Source organism: Microcaecilia unicolor, chromosome 5 (assembly GCF_901765095.1).
Source record: "Microcaecilia unicolor chromosome 5, aMicUni1.1, whole genome shotgun sequence".
Lineage (NCBI taxonomy): Eukaryota > Metazoa > Chordata > Amphibia > Gymnophiona > Siphonopidae > Microcaecilia > Microcaecilia unicolor.
Window position 1 is genome coordinate 36,699,051 of NC_044035.1, and position 21,338 is coordinate 36,720,388.

The 21,338-nt window shown below is 45.5% G+C and overlaps 1 protein-coding gene across 2 annotated transcripts in view; it reads right to left on the reverse strand.

Moving 5' to 3' along the window:
* Window positions 1-1,079: 1,079 nt before the first annotated feature.
* LOC115469971 (glutathione S-transferase omega-1-like) overlaps window positions 1,080-21,338 on the reverse strand; it is a 35,552-nt gene continuing 15,293 nt past the window's right edge. For both annotated transcript variants that reach the window (XM_030202780.1, XM_030202781.1), the window contains exons 4-6: window positions 14,440-14,541; window positions 11,184-11,284; window positions 1,080-1,538 (exon numbers count right to left, since the gene is read on the reverse strand). In XM_030202780.1, the coding sequence (XP_030058640.1) occupies window positions 1,385-1,538; window positions 11,184-11,284; window positions 14,440-14,541 (357 nt within the window). In that variant the 3' untranslated portion in view covers window positions 1,080-1,384. The remainder of the gene's footprint in view (window positions 1,539-11,183; window positions 11,285-14,439; window positions 14,542-21,338) is intronic.

The window sequence follows — 21,338 nt, forward strand, 5'->3', positions numbered from 1 at the left end:
AACAGCATAGCACGAGGAAGAAAACTTAAACAAGACCTCGGCTGGGCTGGCAGGGGTTGGGGTCCCCCGCCAGCTGAAGTAAAAGGCACCGGCAGGCAGCAGGAAGCGGACCTCGGTGGGGGTAGGTGACGGCCGGGGGGGGGGGGGGCTATAATGTGCCCTCTCACTCTAGCCCCTGCCCCCCCTACCGCTGAACCTCAGATACGCCCCTGCTCAGGAGAAATCTAAGAAGATATTTTTTCACAGAAAGGATGGTGGACATGTGGAATCGCCTCCAGGTGGAGATGAGGATTGTGTCTGAATTTAAGAAAGCGTGGGACAGGCACGTGGGACCTCTTAGGGAAAGGAGGAGATAGTGATTGCTGTGGCTGGGCAGACTGGATGGGCCATTTGGCTCTTATCTGCTATCATGTTTCTGTTTCTTTTCTATGTTTCCATGGGATCCTTTTACAAAGGAGCGCTGAAAAATGGCTTGCAATAATGTAGGCGCAGGTTTTGGGTGCGTGCCAATCCATTTTTTTCAGCGCGTCTGTAAAAAAAAAAAGGCCTCAGGGGGTTTTTTTTTTGCTGAAAATGGATTGCGGCAAAATCAAAAGTGGCACGCATCCATTTTGGGTCTGAGACATTACTGCCAGCCATTGACCTAGCAGTAAAAGAATCCTGGTGGTAATGACCTATGCGTGTCAAATGCCACTTGGCGTGCATCCATTATTTATCGGACGCGTGCCAAAAATGGAATTACTGCAAGAGCCACGCAGTAGTCAGGCGGTAACTCCACTCTGGCGCGCGTGTAGACGCTTACGCGGCTTAGTAAAAGGACCCCTATGTTGGGGGGAGGGGGAGCACACTAGAATTGACAGGATTGGTTACAAAATACCATGGCTGTCTAATTTGTCTGGAAATTTACCTCATTTTGGTCAAAAAGTAGTCAAAAGCTGACGTTTAAGACTCTTGCTATTCGCAAACTTTCTACCATATAGTTCTGCCAAAGACACAGCATTCACCACATTATACAGATCGTTATTTCCAAAACTGAATTTAGGGAAAATCAGCATCCATTATAAGAAAAGACACAATAGTTGAAGTCACCAGATATACTACTTTTCTCCAGATGTCATGAAGTAAAAGCTTATGAACAGATTAGAGCATTAGAAAGGATCAAAATTTAGATTTTCAAACTGATACTTTATCAGCATAAAGCCTCCATAGAAGGCCAGCACAAACCAAAAGCGTGGCTTTCTCAAGACGATATGCTGGTAAGATATTATGTAATTTATTTATGAGCATTTATACCCCACTTTTTTCCACCTAAAGCAGACTCAAAGTGGCTTACAATGTACAATTAAAGAGTTAAAAGGCAAGTCTGAATATACGGACAGTCAAGTCAGAGCCCAAAGTCTGCACATTCCGGTATCTCCTTCAAGTACAACTTCAGAAAGCCTTCATAAACTTCAGAGCTGATCAGCAAGCCTTGCACAACTGGATCCTGCATCATGGTTTCAACCCATTTTTTGAGCTTTGGAACATCGTTTAAACTCCTGTTGAAGAAATGAAAACATTAAGCTACAGGCTGCTATACTGTGTCATTGCAACACATCCGGAAGTCCAGCATCCTGTCTCCAACCCCCACCAGCTGAAGCCTTGTCCAGCACCGGTCTCCGGCCCCGCCTTGTTCCCTGCCCTGCTCTCTCTTCCTCCTCACGTTCTGCACGCTGCTTTTAGTGAAATTGGGCATGCTCAGTTTCACTTAAGGGAGGGTGCAGGATGTGAGGAGGAAGAGAGCAGGGCAGGTAACGCGGTGGCGCTGGAGACTGACACTGGAGAAGGCTTCAGCTGGAGGGGGTTGGGGACCCCTGCCAACCAAGGTATTTGATGCTGTGGGGTGTAGCGAGGCGGTGTGGGGGGGGGGGAGCGGCAGACTAAAATGCGCCCCATGTTGTTGTGCTTACTGCATCTAGTCATCATGTCCTTGGATGCTGCTTCCCCTTTTTTGGGACCTCCAGAGAAGTACAAATAACCCATCCATTTTCCAATACTCTTAAGGTAAGCTCGTAATACACACCCAATATCCAGCTTATGCAGACGACTAGCACCAGCTTCCTGCCCTTCATCTTGAAAGGCTGAGATTGATTGAATTGAAAAGGCTGAAACCACATTTGGGAGAAAAGGCAACACTGGCCTGAGAAGCTCTTTCTCCCTGCAAAAAATTAGTAAGGGTTCTCTGCAAGATAAGGCCTGCAATTCGGAAATTCTCCACTAAAAACACAGTCTTGAGTCTTATCCTTCAACACAGCCATAGTGTAGAGGGTTAATCAGCTAAACCCCATTTAAAAACTGAATTGATATCCAGATGAGAACCAAAAGGCCTTACCTTTAACCAGATCTTGAGGACAAAGCCACTATCTGCACTTTCAAGGTGATCAAGTATAAGCACTCAGATATCAACCATTAAATACCTCTACACAAATGAGAAAAAGGGGCACTGTTTGGAAAGCAGTATATACTAATGCCTGTAATATGGGAAATAAGGTTCTAGATCTAGTGGCTGTGATGGAAGAGGCTGATTTGGATTTAGTGGTGTTCACGGTGACGTGGTTCATGGAAAACCATGACTGGGATATAGTTATACTGGGCTATAATCTATTCAGGAAAGACAGGGTAGGAAGAAAAGGGGGGGGGGGGGTAGTGGCATTATATGTTAAAGATCATATTAAAGCCACACAATTGTAGGATCTATGTGGTACAAAATAGGCACTGTGGGTCAATCTGGAAAGAGGGAATGGAAAATGTATTTATATTAATGTGATATACAGCCCTCCTTCAGACAGAAGTGGACAGAGACTTAAGACATCCAAAATATAGCTGTAAAAGGGGAAGTATTACTAATAGGAGATTTTAATATGCTATTGTAGGGTCTCCTCGAAATAGAGAGATCTTGGATTCTCTATAGGGAGAACTGTTCCAGCAGTTGGTAATGTAATCTCTGCAGAAAGTGGCCATGAATGGCAAAGGCCTGCTGATCCCGACTGCCTCTACAAAGCTACTTTCACTTTGTTCTCCTTTCCCCAGTTTTCTCACAGCATTGCCCTGAATTTGCCAACCCCTCTGAAAAAAAGGTGCAGTGAGGAACCAAGAGCTTTTGGGGGGGGGGGGGGGGGGGCTGTCTTCAGAGGAGCATTAAGCCCAGGCACCCTGCACCCTCTGACAGGGGCCAAAGCACAAGAATGCCACAAAATGCTCAGGATTGGGGTGGCTGGGGAGGAGGGAGGAACCTGGAACCCCCAAGGTTTTATACCCTGAGCTAGCTGAGAACCTTCACTAGGCAGGAATTCAAAACTGAATTTTTCTTTTTTTTGCTAGCACTCCCAGAATCAAAACTTCAGTACATCAGAGAAGAATGGCCAAACCACTGCTTATATTTTTATTTATGTATTTCCCCTCCCCTCCTCCCCAAGTCTTAACAAAGCAGGCTATACAGGAAAATTGTCTACCACCTGCTGGAGACTGAGAAATACTGATGTACCAAGGAGCTCCACTGGGTATTTGTAGAGTAACTTCACAGTTTAGTTCTGTCTGCACCTGCTGGCAAGAAAGCAAAAGCTAAGCATCTGGAATGGTCTGGTGGGACGATAGGGAAAGAACAGCTAGAGAAAGGAGTATGAAAAGGGTTGATCCATATGTGCCAAGTTCTGATAATATCTGAAGTAAGAGTGATAAGTGAAATCAAATGTGCTCATATCTAGGATCTTGAGAGAGAAAAAAAACCCCACATACACACTACACACACTTTTCATCCTCCTCAGTTTGGATCTTGTCAACCAAAGCCATCAGGGAAGTTTTGATACTCTGGCTGCTGAGGACAGCAGGCATTTGTCTTTTCAAGGAAGAAGGTGAAATTAGATCTTACCTGCTAATTTTCTTTCCTCTAGACCCTCCAGACCGGTCAAGACGCGTGGGTTATGTCCTCCTACCAGCAGAGGGAGACTGAGAAAACACTAAGCTTTTGAAGCCTGTATATATAACCTGTGCAGAACCTCCACTAGCCAGTATACCCCTGACAAAGCAGAGAAACAAAAAACACTAACAACAACTAGCAACCCTGTACGTGGTCACAGTAAACTGCAAAAACAAGAAACATCTTCCGCTTGCTCTTACGGAAACATGTTCCTTTGCCTTTGATAAAACAGTTGGGCTTCTACAGGTGGACTATCAAAGAAGAGCCCCACCTGTCCCGGACTCCTATCACAAAACAGAAATAAACAGTCTGCAATTAGAGAAACAACAATTTACAGCAGCCAAGAATTATCCAACAAACACACCTCCTGGCCTCCAATACAGACAGGGCGGGCTCTTGACCGGTCTGGAGGGTCTAGAGGAAAGAAAATTAGCAGGTAAGATCTAATTTCACCTTCCTCAGCGACCCTCCAGACCGGTCAAGACGCGTGGGACGTACCAGAGCAGTAACTAACTTATGGGAGGGACCTACTAAGGCCAGAGGTCAAAACTGCTGCCCCAAAGCGCACCTCGTCCTTTGCATGCACAGGAATCCTATAATGCTTCACAAAGGAATGCAACGAAAACCAAACCGCAGCCCGACAAATATCTAACAGAGAAATCATACTATTCTCCGCCCACGAGGCTGCCATTCCCCTAGTGGAATGAGCAGACCAGCCCCTAGGCACCACAGGACCCTTCACCAAGTAAGCAGATGCAACCGCCTCCTTCAACCACCGTGCTATGGTCACCTTAGGAGCCGCTGCACCCTTCTTTGGGCCACCATGAAGAATGAACAAACGGTCAGAGGCTCTGAAGTCCTGAGTTCCAGAGAGATAACAACTCAAAACTCTCCTGACATCCAGCTTGGCAATACCACGCTGCTCCGAATCTCCAGCCATATCACCCAACACTGGCAGAGAGATGACCTGATTAACATGGAACTCGGAAACCACCTTGGGCAAAAAAGGAAAGCACCGTCCGCAACGAAACCTTTCCCTCAGAAAGGACAAAAATGGTTCCCTAAAAGACAAAGCCTGAAGCTCTGAAACACTCCGTGCTGAAGTAATCGCCACCAACAAGACCGCCTTTAAAGATAAATCCTTACAAGATGCCGATACCAGAGGCACAAACGGAGGCCTGATCAAAGCATCCAAAACTAGCTTCAAATCCCACGGAGGCACCATCCGTCACTGAGGCGGACGCAGCAACTTAACACCCTTCAAAAAACGCACTACCTCAGGCACAGACGCGAAGGACTTTCACTGAAGCTTCCCACGAAAACATGACAAAGCTGCCACCTGAACCTTCAGTGTAGACAAGGCCAGACCTCTATCAAAACCATCATGCAAAAATTCCAAAACTTCCGCCACCGAAGAGTGAAACGGCCGAACTCGATGGTCTTCACACCAGTGCTCAAAGATTCTCCAAACCCGGACATACGCCAAGGAAGTGGATCGTCTACGGCAACTCAACATCGTAGCAAAGCCACTGGACGAAAGCCCCTTCTTCAACTTGTGCCGCTCAAGAGCCAAGCCATAAGCGAAAACCGAGCCGGATCCGGCATGATTATCAGGCCTTGACACAGAACTGATCCCAACAAAGGCAGGGCCGCCGCCCCTGCCAACCGCACCAGGTCTCCATACCATGGTCGACGCTGCCAATCCGAAGCTACCAGAATCACCCGACCGGAGTGATGTTCGATGCGCTATATTACTCGACCGACTAACAGCCACAGAGGAAACACATACAGTCACTCCCGAAGCCAAGGCAACAGAAGAGTGTCGATTTCCTCCGCTCAAGGGTCTCTTCAGCGACTGAAAAAAAAAAATCTCTGAACTTGCGCATAGCGAGCCGTTGCCCTAAGATCACCGAAAGTCCCCAGACCGACACAACTCACTGGAACACTGACCGAAGAAAAGACCACTCTCTGGGATCTAGAGTGTGCCTGCTGAGATAATCTGCATCTATGTGACCTACCCCGGCCACATGCGCTGCCAAGAGAGCCTGAAGATGAGTTCAACTGCGCCGCCAAGGCTCTTTGTTCCCCCCTTGACGGTTGACATATGCTACTGCCATGGCATTGTCACAGAGCACTCGGACTGCCTTGTGGCGAACCACCGACGTCAAGGCCTGGAGCGCCACCCGAATGGCCCGAGTTTCCAGCCGGTTGATGGACCACTCTGCTTCTGCCCGAGACCACCGGCCTTGAGCTACCTGACTGAGACAATGTGCCCCCCAACCTTGCAGACTGGCATCCGTGACCATTACCAGCCCCTGTGGGGACTCCAACGGCATTCCTTTCCCAAATTGCGCGGACTGAGCCACCAGCGGAGACTGAGACGAGGGGCCACCGACAGCGGACAACACATTTCCAAGTCCTGCGACAGAGGGGACCAACGACTGAGCAGAGCTGACTGTACCTGACGCGTGTGCGCCCTGGCCCACGGAACTACCTCTATGGTCGCCGCCATCAGGCCCAGGACCTGACGATAAGTACGGGCCGTCGGCGCCTTCTCTGCAAGGAACCGACGAATCGGACCCTGTAACTTGGAACCAAAAGGCTGCACAAAGGAAAGTGAAGATAAGCTTCCGTCAAATCCAGGGAAGTGAGAAACTCTCCTTTCCTGACCGCACCAGTGACCGACCGCAACGTCTCCATCCGGAAAGAGGGCACCTTGAGTGCCGCATTGACCCTTTTGAGATCTAAAATGGGACGAAAAGTGTCCTCTTTCTTGTGGACCACAAAATAGATCAAATAGCACCCTGAGCGTTGCTGATCTGAAGGAACAGGAACCACGGCTCCCAACGCGAGCAGCCACCGCAGTGTCCCTCACTGCTGCCCTCTTGCTCCAAGACCGACAGAGGGATTCCAGAAACACTTCGGGAGAACAGCTTTCGAATTCCAGCGCACATCCGCCTCGAAACACCTTGAGAACCCACTGATCTGACCTGATTTGGGCCCAACTCTGGTAAAACAGACTCAGCCGAGCCCCAACATGCACCAGAGCCTGAGCCCGCACACCTTCATTGGGAATTGTGGCCTGAATACTAACCTCCCGCGGAAAAGCCACGCCCTCCGCGACGACTCTCACGAAAGAACTGTGTGCGCTGGAAAAACCGACCCCTAGAGGTCCTACTACTATTAAACATTTCTATAGCACTACTAGACTTATGCAGCGCTGTACAAATTAACATGAAAAGACAGTCCCTGCTCAACAGAGCTTACAATCTAAATTGGACAAACAGACAGCTAGGGGTAGGTCCCACTCGATCTGCCCGGCCTATACCGCTGAGCCTCCCTAAACCGTCCCCGAGAGGAACTAGTTCTGGCCCCTGCCTTGAACCGAAAATCTGGAAGCCATAGAACCTTGGTATCACTAAGACCTCACACTAACTTGTCCAAATCTTCTCCAAAGAGCATAGCTCCCTTAAGTGGCAGAGACCCACAACCATAGCCATATTTTTTGTCTGAAGTAGGCAACAAATCATAAAAGCCTCAGACAAAAAGGATGAACCCATGTCCAAGTCGGCTAACTCCTGACCCCCAGAAGAACCAACATCTACCGAATCATCCAGGAGCTTCTCGGCCCAACGAAAACATGCCCGAGCTACCAGACCCCCACAAACCGAGGCCTGCAGGGCTAGAGCCGACAAAACAAAACTACGCTTGAGAAAAGATCCCAACTTCCTATCCTGAGGATCACGGAGGGCCGTTCCTCCATCAACCGGGATAGCCGTAGCTATAATTACTGCCGTCACTACTGCATCTACCGTGGGAGCCTTAAAGGAATCCCTATCGTCCTGAGGGAGGGGATAAAGCCTCGCCATTGCCTTTGCCACCTTACACGGCAAATCCCATTCCTGACAAATCATCTCCCGGAGATCCTTGTTCATAGGGAAGGATCACGCCTGACGCTGAATGCCCTTCACCAACGGATCCTGGACAGTTTCCCCCAAAGCCACCTCAGGACCAAACTGAAAGGTGGACGACACCTGATCTATGAGTTCTGACAGCTCATCTCTATGGAAAATCCGCACTACTGAAGGATCCTCTCCAGGAATCCAACAATCCTGCTCCTGAGAGCCGTCAATTCCATCTGACTCCCCCAGATCACTAAGCGCAGCTTCTGCAGCTACAGGAGAAAAACATTGCCTGTCCTCTGACCACTCTAACCGTGGTCTCTCAGCCAAGACGGAAATAGCCCCCTCTTCCAATTGGGAGGGGGAGAGGGGGGGTCCCGATCTCCAGGCCTGATACCGCGTCCAGACAAAATCTGGAGGAAAGCCCACCATTCCTGGACCGTCATTAGGCCCTTTTGTGCCAAAAACGGAGGCCGCAGGCCCAAAACCAGCCGGCTCCACGGGCCGCGTCAGACTCAAGATGGCGGCTGTTCCCGCCGAAACTGTTCCCGCTGACAGCGGCCCTGCCTACGCTCCCGCTGACCCGGAGGACTCCTGACACCATCGATCCCTCCGCGGTCAAGTCGGGGGGTGCCGCAGCCACCTTTATAGGTGCACTGCAAAGCTACACTGAGCGCCCGGCGCCTCTACCCCTCGCCACGAGCACGCGCGACATCGGAGGAGCTGGGCCGCCATAAACCACGAGGGAAGGGAAAAGCTGTTCCGCAAACGCGCCAAACCAAAAACTCACTCACACTGCAAAAGCACTGGAGAAAGCGCTGCTCTCTCGTTCCAGCAAGGAATCAAAACCCCCGTTCGGTCCACTGAAAATAAAGAAATAAATGCCCTTAAAGGCACAGTACTCCAACTCTGGCAGCTGGAAATTGTAAGGCACTCAAGGCTACAATACTGAGAAAGCAGCCGAGGCACAAAGCTGCCCAGCAAAACGAAATAGAATAACTGACCTTAAAGGCACAGTACTCTAATTCTGGCATCTGGAAATTGTAAGGCACTCAAGGCTACAATACTGAGAAAGCAGCCGAGGCACAAAGCTGCCAAGCAAACAGAAATAGAGAGCAGCACAGGGGGAGGGACCCAAACATAGGTGTAACACCCCAGGGGGAAAAACTGGGCCCCACCAGACCCAGGGCCCCAAAGCACTTTTTTTTTTTTTTTTTTTTTTTTACACACACACGTACAGGGTACTGCAACAGAAAAAAGTTTGGAAGGAAAAAAAAATCCTACGACCCAATGACAAACTACCTCACCAGATTATTGGAGACTGCACAGGCTGTCAACTGCTACCTCTGCTGAGACTGAGAAAATACTGGCTAGTGGAGGTTCTGCACAGGTTATATATACAGGCTTCAAAAGCTTAGTGTTTTCTCAGTCTCCCTCTGCTGGTAGGAGGACATAACCCACGCGTCTTGACCGGTCTGGAGGGTCGCTGAGGAAGTGGAGCATATTGAAAAACTCAGCAAAAAAAAAACAAAAAAAAAAACAGCCTGCTTAACCGACTATATTTGGCTATAGTACATCATAAGACAGCATGCATCACTTGCCCTGCTCAGTTGGCTGCCATTTCAAATTGGAACGCAGACCAAGATCTAACACTGAGGATTTTGTCCTTCTCCCCTCCCCCACCCATTAAAGTTAGATTCCTGCATTGACGGACCACTTGGGGACCCATAAACCAGAGGCTACTCCTAGGTCCCTCTAATTATAGGTCCTAAATCCAGCCCCTGGGCGTCACCAAATAATAACTGTCCCCATCCCACCATTCCTCCTCTACAGGGACTTAATACTACCTTAAGAGTTTCAGAAATAAAGCATAACCTGCCCTTTTGAATCTTAAATTGACATTAACACATTCAATACACCCTGGCCTTACAGGCAAGTAAAGCTCTGCCTGTGCATTTCACTGAATGCATACAGTCAGGTGCATCACCCTCCTCAGACAAATCAGATCAGCATTTTCTGCCCAGCTGTCACTACCTCTTGCACACCCACACTACCACTCCTGGAGGGAGGATTCAGAATCTCAGCATGGCTATATAGGCAGTTTTCTGATCTACCTTTAACTTGCCCATGTTCTCCCAAAGTGTGACCTCCAGAAACGAGTTCTGTACACCTCACATTTAGAAGTGCAACACCACTCCTTATATGTACTCACATTTAGAAGTGTTTCCTTACACATCCCTCAGACTCTCTTGAAATTGACTTACAGGTCCACGCCTTGATACTTTCAAGTTTTTACCAGCTATTAATACACCTAAGGGCCCTTTTACTAAGCTGCGGAAGCGTCTACGCATGCCCAACATGCGCCAATTTGGAGTTACCACCCGGCTACTATGTAATTTCATTTTTGGCGCATATCCGATACGCACGTCTGAAAAATAATTTTTTACTTTCTAAAGTACATCTGCCATGCGCGCTAAGTGGCACTTCACGCGCGTAGGTCATTGCCGCCCAATTAACGTGTGAGACCTTACCGCTAAGTGAATGGCTGGCGATAAGGTCTCAGTCCCAAAATGGACGCATGCCAATTTTTATTTTGCCGCACGTCCATTCTCGGCAAAAAATTTTTTTTTAAAAAAAGCTTTTTTTGCAGGCAGGCTGAAAAATAGATCTGTGCACACCCAAAACACGCGACTATACTATCACAGGCCACTTTTCAACGCACCTTAGTAAAAAGACCCCCTAGTGAATCTCAAATGCAGACTTTTATATTCTTGTATTAAAGTGAAGCTTCCACCCTCTACCATTTTCCAGCTGCTTACAGCAAACATACCACACTGTATACGCAATAGCCAAAGGTAGGCATGCCGTATGAGCTGAAATACGCACAACTAATCTACAATATCCAAGTGAACAAACAAGCTTTAGGAGTGATCTGCTTGACTGACTAGTTTGTGCACGCCACAGTGAGTTTGATAAAAACAACCATGACACAGCAAGATCACTACTTTGATATCACTTCTCATTCAATCATTCACATCTTGGGATTGCAGCTCTTATTAATTATTCACAACTTGGGAATGCAGTATGACAAACTTAGCATGATGACATTTCAATTTTCATAACCAGTCCTGAATAAAAACCAATGTGCTGAATAATCTATTAAAAAAAAAAAAAAGTCTCACACTGGTTTAACAAGCATCTTTTTGGTCACATAATTTGTTCTAGCATTGTCAAGGTTCTTGGATGTCTACTGTATGTCAATTTCCTTGCTTTGAGTCTGAGGTTTATAAAACTTTATAAAATTTTATGAAGAATTTATGCCTTACTCTTTCACACCGAACAGTGCCAGTCGTTCAAACCAAGGCCAAACCATGTAGTCAATCATAGATATCGAGTTTCCACCAAAGAACTGTGTGTCAGGTACCAACTGAGGAACAAATACAGAATCCTTTCAGACCCCAGGCTCATGTTTCATCATGAAAACAGAAAAAAAAAAAAAATCTATCTTCAATAGCTGTTCTGCACCATCCAGCTCTGTTCCAAGTTTTCATTGTTAGGCAGCATTTCCAATTTAATACACCATACATTGAAAACAGCTCCTTATTCACATTCTGCTAGGTTACAGAAATGCACGTGTATAGGTGTAAATGGTCAAAGCTGCATATACGAGATCCTGCGTTCAGATTGGATTTCAGGGGCCATACTACTTCTACAAATAGTACAAGAAACAGAAAAAGGGTGGAAGGAGAAAGTTTCAAGCCACTCAGGTTAAATAAAAGGCGTTTATTGGTCTAATAACATCAGCAATAATCCACGTATACTTGAAGAGGTAACCCAAATGACCCTACACGGGCCGTGTTTCGGCATAAAGCCTTCCTCAGGGGTCACCTGGGTTCAAATTAAAGACTCCACTATTCCTGAATGATAGTGTGATATTTGAATAGTACAATGAGAGGGCAGGGGGGAAACCTCAAGTCCAGAATCTGTTCGTCTGCATAGTACTGTGAAATTGCGCTTAGCAGAAATGGAGCATCCAGAGTTGACGCCAAGATAAACCAATGCAATTTCACAGCACTAAGCAGATGAATTGATTCTGAACTTGAGGGGGGGGGGGTTCCCTCTGAGGAAGGCTTTATGCCAAAACACGGCCCATGAAGGGTCTATTGGGTTACGTCTTCAAGTCCATGTGGATTATTGTTCATGTTAACCAATAAACTTCTTTTATTTAACCTGAGTGGCTTGGAACTTTCTCCTTCCACCCCTTTTCTATTTTTTTGCCCCACACCAGCATCAGCAACTATGAAATGAGGGCTAAACCAAGTTCTGTCCCTGTTCGAGCAAGTATTTCCCCTGCTCATGCAAACAGTGGAGTGCATGATATACATTCACTTGCTGGGATTAGCTAGTTTCAGAATCTCCATGTCCATTAACTGTACCATTAGTTTGTGGCTACAGTATTATGAAACAAAGCAAACACATCATGAAAACATGAAGTTGCTTAAAGTAACACTTTAGCATCACATTTACAGAATTGCTATAGTTAAATCAATTTTAGAAACTGTGATCTTTATGCCCTGCTTTATTATTTTTAAATTTGGATTCCTGAGGCAGCTCAGATAGCAAATTATGCTAGCACTGAATGCAGGGCTGTAAAAACAGACATCCATAAAGGAATCAAATCCTATAGGTAAGGAGGGAAAGAAGTTTACAAACCACCAGCCTGCATTCTAAACCCAAGATTGGGCATTAAAAAGCTCTAATTAGGCGCTTCCAACATAGAAAAATAATATAAGAATTAAAAAGTTGGTAACAGTTTTCCAGCACCCTTCTTGCATGCATCTGCATAATGCACAGTATTTTAAAACATCTGTTTTACAGCTAGCAGAGTTGGACAGGGCCCCAGATGGTTATGTTTAAAAAAAAAAAAAAAGTTCTATACCACTTACATTTTAGACAAGATCTAAACGGTTTATAAAAATAAAATGTCAGAAAATGAGAAATGGAATATTATAAATAGGCAGAAAAGCAATTCAATCCCATCCATACGAGATTAATCAACATCATCCATAAATATTGTCATGTCTTCAGGTGAGTACTCGCAGCTCTGATTTGGGCTTTAAAAGGCAGCAGCAGTGAGGCCAGATTTAAGGGGGTGAAAAAGGGTTGCATGTGGAGCAGACAATTTTTGGGGTGGTGAGAGCATACTGTGATTTAGTTTCTTCTTATATAAAACTTATCCACCAGGGACGTTTCCCTTCTGTGCTCATGATGGGGTTAGGAGGAAGAGGAGAGTACAATCTTAGTGGCCCATTTACCAAGCTGCAGTAAAAAGGACCCGGCGGTGGCCGTTTTTGCCACACGCCAGGGCCCTTTTTACTGCAGCAGGTAAAAAGCCCCCCCCCAAAAAAAGCACATGGCCATGTAGTAAGTTTGCACTTACCGTGTGGCCATGTGAGGGGGGGGCACTTACTGCCACCTGGTGGCAGTAAGCGCTCCTACACTACCCCAGCAGTAACCCCATGTTATATATATTTTGTTTAATCCACCAGCGCTGGAAATGGCGCACTGGAGGCGGAACTACCACTGGAAGCCGTGTTGGGCCGATGGTAGTTCCAGGTTGCCACGCAGCAACCCTTTAGTAAAAAAGCCCCTTAAATGCTTCATTTTTCTTGAAATATTTATCCAATTATAGTTTCCTACCAGAAGTGCTAAAAACATTTTGTCTGGTGCCCATGGTCACTGCTTGCAAAACAGCAGGGTGGTCTGTAGAAATGTATGTGCTGCCTAGAGCAGTTCTGAAACCTGTCCTAGGGAGCAACCAGTTACTCTCAGATATCCAGAATGAACACAACATGTGCAAGGGAGGTAGTGTATGCAAGTCTCAAGCATATTCTATTGTGGATATCCTGAATCCAACTGGCTGGTGCTCCACCAGTCATGTTTCAGAGCCAATTGGTCTGAAGTGGAGAAAATAAATGCTGCTTTATATGTTGGCATCTGTTCAAGAAACAGGTTGGCAATTTGCAGAATTTAAAGTATTTAAATAATTAATCCATCCTTCATAGAGATCCTGCCTGGAGTAGAAAAAAAAAAAAAAGGTTTTGTTTTTTTTACTAGAACCACCAAAAAAAAAAAAACTTTGGCAATAAACCTCAATCCTATATGAACTATGCCAATCTCTCCTCCCACATCCTCACATTTTTAGCAAGATTTTTTCCATAGTTGAATGTGCACTGTCAGGCTGACATTTCTTGAAATGCTTTAAAAACTTGACCTCATTTCCTGATAGGGCATCTGAGACCACCAGGTCAGCCTATGGATTTTGCTATAAAACCAACATAGTAGGAAACTGGTAAACAAATAGCTATTCCACTAAAGGAAAGCAGGTTAAAATAGAAGATTACTGAAATTGTGCATCCATCTCAGAATTTATACTCTGCTTTTTTGGTCAGAAAATACAATAAGGTAGTCACTATACCTAGCAGGGTATAATCTTTTGGGTGGGGGGGGGGAGCTCCCTTCATGGCTTAAGCAACTCAGACTCACCATGCACTCACTCCATGCTGCTTCTGAAATACATACCTGCTCAAACTTCAAGAACTGCTCTTTGAAAGCTGCCTTGTGTGCACCAAGGTCCTCCCCAGTTTTCTTTGCCTTAAGCACCATGACAAGGAAAGAAGCCAACTGGGAGAAAACAAAAATGGAAGTGTATGGTTAACATAAAGCAGCATTGTGTGACTAAACGCACAAGCGTGGTCTGAAACTGTTATGCAGTCTTCAGTTTAGTGGATCCATGACATACCAAGCCTGATTCTAAAGTCTTATTTACAGGCTGCACCAAGGTCATCCTTACGGGTTTAAAGAACTGGACCCTTTTTGCAAGGATTGTAAGCAGTTTCAAATTAATATGTACGGCTGTAACACAGGATGCAAAAGTGTTTTGATTCCTTATATTTAAAAGGATCCACTTAGAACTGGGAGGAGGGGAAGAGGGATATGGAAATCCAGAAAAACCCTAGTTTTATAAGCTATTGTTTCTCTAGCCCTCACTTGGGAGGCACACAGCCAGTTGTGTTTTCAGGACATCCATAATGAATGCACAGACATTCACACATTGAAAGGTTTGGGGAACACTGCTATAAACAGTCTCTCAAATCCTATAAAGGGCACTAAAAACTGGGCATGCAGGGGTCATATATGCAAATAACTAAATTAGCTAATTGGTGCTAAATTGGTGATAGGCACCAATTGGCATCACCAAACACTAATTGACACTTAATTTGTAGTTACATCGTATTCTATAAGCTTAGCGGGGGTGGGATCTATGGCAGGCATGGGGGGGTCAGGAGCATGCCAAGCAATTAACACCAAAATTCACCCTTTCCTTTCTGAGCACACTACCAGAACCCTCATCCACACTCTTATCACCTCTCGCTTAGACTATTGCAACTTGCTTCTCACAGGTCTCCCACTTAGCCATCTCTCCTCTTCAATCTGTTCAAAATTCTGCTGCACGACTAATATTCCGCCAGTGTCGCTATGCTCATATTAGCCCTCTCCTCAAGTCACTTCACTGGCTTCCTATCCATTTCCGCATACAGTTCAAACTCCTCTTATTGACCTATAAGTGCATTCACTCTACAGCTCCTCAGTACCTCTCCACTCTCATCTCTCCCTACATTCCTCCCCGGGAACTCCGTTCACTGGGTAAATCTCTCTTATCTGCACCCTTCTCCTCCACTGCTAACTCCACTCTGTTCCTTTTATCTTGCTGCACCTTATGCCTGGAATAGACTTTCTGAGCCAGTCCGTCAAGCTTCATCTCTGGCCGTCTTCAAATCTAAGCTAAAAGCCCACCTTTTTGATGCTGCTTTTAACTCCTAACCCTTACTCACTTGTTCAGAACCCTTATTTTATCATTCTCACTTTAACATTCCCTTATCTCTTGTTTGTCCTGTTTGTCTGTCCTAATTAGATTGTAAGCTCTGTCGAGCAGGGACTGTCTCTTCATGTTCAAGTGTACAGCGCTGCGTATGTCTAGTAGCGCTATAGAAATGATAAGTAGTAGTAGCAATTAGGCACTAATGGGCCGATGCTCAAAACCTAACCCTGGTGCTAGAGGCAATTAGTGCCGGCGTTAGTGAGCGCAGAATGTTCAGAGGGCGCTAGCGCAGGAGACAATGTGCATGCCAAAGATGATCTGAAATAGCATGCAAATGTATGTTAATCAAGTCACTTCCTATTCCCTTCCAATGCACAAAACAAAGCCGCCCTTACCGTAGTAAACCTAACGCCAGCTTGGAGCACGCACGTGGGTGTTTGAAGCGAGGATTTCTTTTTTTTTTTTTAAGTATTTTTATTAAGTGAAAAAATCTCAAATTACATACAAGAACTGCCAACTTTGTTCACTTGCTACATGTAGTGATACAGATTCTTGATTACTACTGAATGCTCAACAAATTGGATCATCTATTCTAATACAATATACCACTACTGCTGCCCCCCCTTCTTGGCTGAGCTGACCACCATTTATATATTGTTCATATGGTTGCCACATTTTCAGAAAGAAGTCCATTTTACCCCTTCTCAATGCAGTTAGTTTTGACATCTGGTACAAGTATCCCACTTTGTGGATTACCATGCTCATGTCTGGCAGATTCGGCTGTTTCCAGGCTCTTGCTATTGCTAACTTTGCTGCCACCATATATTGCGTCGCCAGCTTATGATGAATCATTTTGATCCCTGTGGGAGGAAAGTGCAGTAGGCAGTGCTCTATCTTACATGGATATACCCTTTGCAGCACCTTATTGATCTGGGTCATCACTGCTTTCCAAAATTTCTGCACCTTATGTGTATGAATGTGCCCCTTGCACCACAGGCCCGCCAGCAGTCAGCAGATACTCCCCCATATATACGTTGCAGTCTATCCGGTGTATAGTACCACCAATAGTATATCTTGAATCCATTATCCCTCGTGGATTGCGCTAAAGATGGTTTAAATAGTAGTCTATAGCATTTTGCCCAATGTTGCTGTGTGTATGATGATTGCAAAATGTCCTCCCACCTGTTTGTATAGAGTCTCTGAGGGCTCCCCCTCTGAATTAGGGCCTGGTAAATCCACGTTACACTGCCCCTTCCCCCTCCTTTTCTCAGTGTGCCTTCAAGCTTTGTTTCTTCTAATTCAAGCTCCTCCCTAGCGCACGTCAGTATATGTCTGACGCTACAATAAAAGACCTGATCTCAGGGGGGAAGCCCATATTCCTCCTGTAGCCTATCAAAACTAACCATTTCACCCTTCTCCCACAGTTGACCCAGGGTATGTAACCCCGCCCTCGACCACTCCCAATATACTTTCTCTGTACCTCCCAATTTAAACCCCGGCGCCTTAGATATGGATGTCTGGAGGTAATATTTTCTCTCCGGGAACCACTGTTTCCTGATTTGATACCACATGGTCAGTATATGACTAATCCCCATTGGGAGTCTTCGTGCCACTTCCAAGAGCTCTCTACCAGGAAGCCATAGTGCGTCTCCTAGTGCTTGTGTCCCCATCCACGCCCTCTCCCAGTGTAACCATTTCTTGCTCGCATATGGGTTCCAATCCGCTAAAATCCTTAATTGCGCTGCCTTATAATATAGTAAGAAATTTGGGACTCCCATCCCCCCCCTCCCCCCGGCCTTGTGGCTGGAACATGGTTGCCCTTCGCACCCTCGGGGGGGCGTTTCCTCCAGATATATATGAACAATTTACGGTGAAGCCGCTCAAAGAAGCTACGTGGGATTGGGATGGGCAGTGCCATAAATATAGCATTTTGGGGAGCAACATCATTTTTATTGCTTGGATTCTTCCCATCCAAGAGACATTTAGCCCTTCCCATCTATCTAGCTCTGCCAGCAGTTCCGCCACCTTCTTTGGGTAATTTGCCTGACACAGTTCTTCCACCCTTGGTGTCACCTGCACCCCCAGATATCTAATGGATTTCACCGCCCACACAAAGGGGAGGTTTGCCTTCATCCTAGCTGATTCCTGTGGCGAGACTATTAGGTTCAATATTTCAGATTTACTAGTATTGATCTTAAAAGCCTGATAGTGTTCCAAAGTGTTCCATTACCTCTGTTACCCTCCTAATTGAGATTGCGGGTCTCGTCAGGGTGAGGAGCACATCATCAGCGAACAACATTAGTTTATATTCTCTCAACCCTTTCGTCACTCCCCGGATGTTGGAATCTCTCCTAACTGCGCATGCCAAGGGCTCCATAAAAAAGGGCAAACAACAAAGGCGAGACCGCACAGCCCTGTCTGGTTCCTCTATGCAGTTCTATAGGCTTGGTGTATGATCCATTAATTTTTAGTGTGGCTAGTGGGGCTTGATAGAGTAAACTAATCCATCTCAGGTAATTTCCCCCAGTCCCACCTCTCGCAACACTGCGAATAAGAAGTCCCATTCCACGCGATCAAACGCTTTCTCTGCGTCTATCGAGAGAAGCAGGGCCGGCTGCTCCTCCTCCCTCACCTGTTGTATAACATGGAGCAAACATCTAATATTATCAAAGGCCTGTCGCCCTGCAATAAATCCTGTTTGATCACTATGGATGAGCTTGGGCAGTACTTTTTGCAGCCGCGTTGCTAATATTTTAGTGAATATTTTATAATCAACATTGAGCAGCGATATCGGCCTATAGGAGCCACACTCCTGCGGATCTTTTGCAGGTTTCAAAATTAGGGTTATCGCTGCTAATCTCCATGAATGTGGAAGTTCCTGTTCTAATGCTTTAAAGAGTCTCCATAGTAGTGGTGCCAAGTAGGCCTTATACTGCTTATAGAATCGAGCCGGGAACCCATCCGGACCCGGCGCTTTTCCAAGGGGAAGTTCCTTGATAGCCCGCTCCACCTCCACTAATGTGATAGGCTCTGATAGCATCTCCTGCTCTGCCTGTGTCAAGTGGGGTATTTCTATTCCCTTGATATATTCCTCTGTCTCAGGCCCTGTAGCATTCTGTTCTGAGTCATATAGCTTAGAATAGTAGTTATGGAATAGCTCCTGAATTTGTTCACTCTGACTGGCCTGCCTGATTTTTGAGGCTTCCTATATAGGTGCGACTCCTCTGCTGCTTGAGTTTATTAGCTAACAGTCTACTCGCTTTATCTCCAAACTCATAATGTTCTTGTCTCGTTTGCTCTGACTTGCTATTTCAGCCAACTGTAAGTCGTTGAGTCTCAAGTTGCATCGGTGTAGTTGCTCCCTCACCCTAGAATCAGAGGGATTTGCTTTATGAGACTTTTATAGTTGTTTTATACTCTCCCTTATTGATTCCTCCTGTGCCCCCCTTGTCTTTCCCAAGTGTACCCGCAGCGCTATTAACTGACCACGTAGTACTACTTTTAGCCCTTCCCATAAGCTTACCGGGTGTATTCCCCCTATGTCATTGAATTCTATATATTCCCTAATATACTTTTCAACTTCTTGCACATTTTGTGGTTCCCAGAGGATAGCTTCGTCCATGCGCCAGTATTTCGTCCCAGTGTGGTGGCTATCTATCCCTATCTCCATTACCACTGGGGCATGATCCGACCACGTGCGCGGTTCAATATTAATCTTGCGCAGTGCCCCTGCTACTATCCCATCCCCCAGGATCATATCTATCCTAGAATATGAGTTGTGTGATGCTGAAAAGTAGGTGTAGTCTTTTTCTCGTGCATGTGTTGCTCACCACAGATCTGAAACGAGGATTTCTCACGATTTTTTCTTTAAAAGCTGCTGGCTTTTATTTAATTAGGAAGCAGAAATTTAATTAGGAAGTAGAAGGAAGCCCATGCAAGCCTCTAAGTGCTGATAGTGAGAGTCAAATATATGCGAGTCAGAGCAAACCCGGAAGTGAAAGCACACATTGGCACCTGTTTTCTGTATTTAAATATATGCTTTTCAGGTGAAAAAAAATTGAAAAGCTTATTTTTAAAAAGTACAGAAGAGCGTTGCCCATGTGTGCTTTGCCTCAAAGTTTGCCTGGCCCATGTGTACAAGAACTGTGCTTATCAAAAAAACTCTTGTGCGCATGCGCTAGGCATGTTCATCCCCCTTGCTTGCACTCAGTGCAGATATCATTTGAATCTTTTTACAGTTGAACATTGGAATTAGAAAAGGTACAGAGAAGGGCAACGAAAATGATAAAGGGAATGGGACGACTTCCCTATGAGGAAAGGCTGAAGCAGCTAGGGCTTTTCAGCTTGGAGAAAAGATGCCTAAGGGGAGATATGATACAGATCTATAAAATAATGAGTGGAGTGGAACGGGTAGATGTGAATCGTTTGTTTACTCTTTCAAAAAATACTAGGACTAAGGGGCATGCGATGAAACTACAAAGTAGTAAATTTAATATGAATCAGAGAAATTTTTCTTCACAACGTGTAATTAAACTCTGGAATTCATTGCCAGAGAATGTGGTAAAGGCAGTTAGCTTAGCAGGGATTTAAAAAGGTCTGGACAACTTCCTAAAGAAAAAGTCCATAGACCATTATTAAATTGACTTGGGGAAAATCCACTACTTATTTCTGGGATAAGCAGCATAAAATGTATTGAACTTTTCGGGATCTTGCCAGGCATTTGTGACATGGATTGGCCACTGTTGGAAACAGAATGCTGGGCTTGATGGACCTTTGGTCTGTCCCAGTGTGGCAATACTTATGTACTTATGTGCTGTTCGAGCACCGTGTTCTGAGCATCGACCCCTAGGTTACAGAATAATGTCATGGACTGATGCTAAGAACCTAATGCCAGCGCTAGAGCCAATTAGCACTGTACTAGTGTCAGCGTTAATCTGCCCAGAATGTTCAGAGGGCTGTAGTGCAGGAAACAAGGTGCAAGCCAAAGATCATTGCCAATAGTATTTAAATGTAGTCAAACATTAATATCATCACCGTGGAAAGCAAACTGCAGAGTACCACAAGGATCACCGCTATCACCGACCTTCTTTAACATAATGATGATCCCACTAGCCAAGTCCCTAGCCAATCAAGGTCTCTACCCTTTCATCTACGCAGATGATGTAATAATTTACATCCCTTACAAAACCAAACTGCAAGAAATCGCCAACAAAATCGAGCTAAGTCTGAATATCAAGGAATCATGGGCCAATGCATTTCAACTAAAGCTCAACAAAGAAAAAAAAAAACACACCGCCTTGTCCTCTCGTGGAAGCTCAAACGCGTGAAACAATACTTCCCGAGGGATACCTTTCGCAACCTGATACAATCAATGGTAATAAGTCAACTAGACTACTGCAATGGAATCTACGCAGGTTGCAAAGAACAAACCTTAAAGAAACTTCAAACCACTCATATTTGGAAAAGCACAATTCGAAAGTGCAAAATCCCTTTGAGAAAAACTGCACTGGTCCCAATCAAAGAACGCATTGCCTTTAAAATCTGCACCATCGTTCATAAAATTCTCTATGACGAAGCGCCAGGATACATGATAGACTTA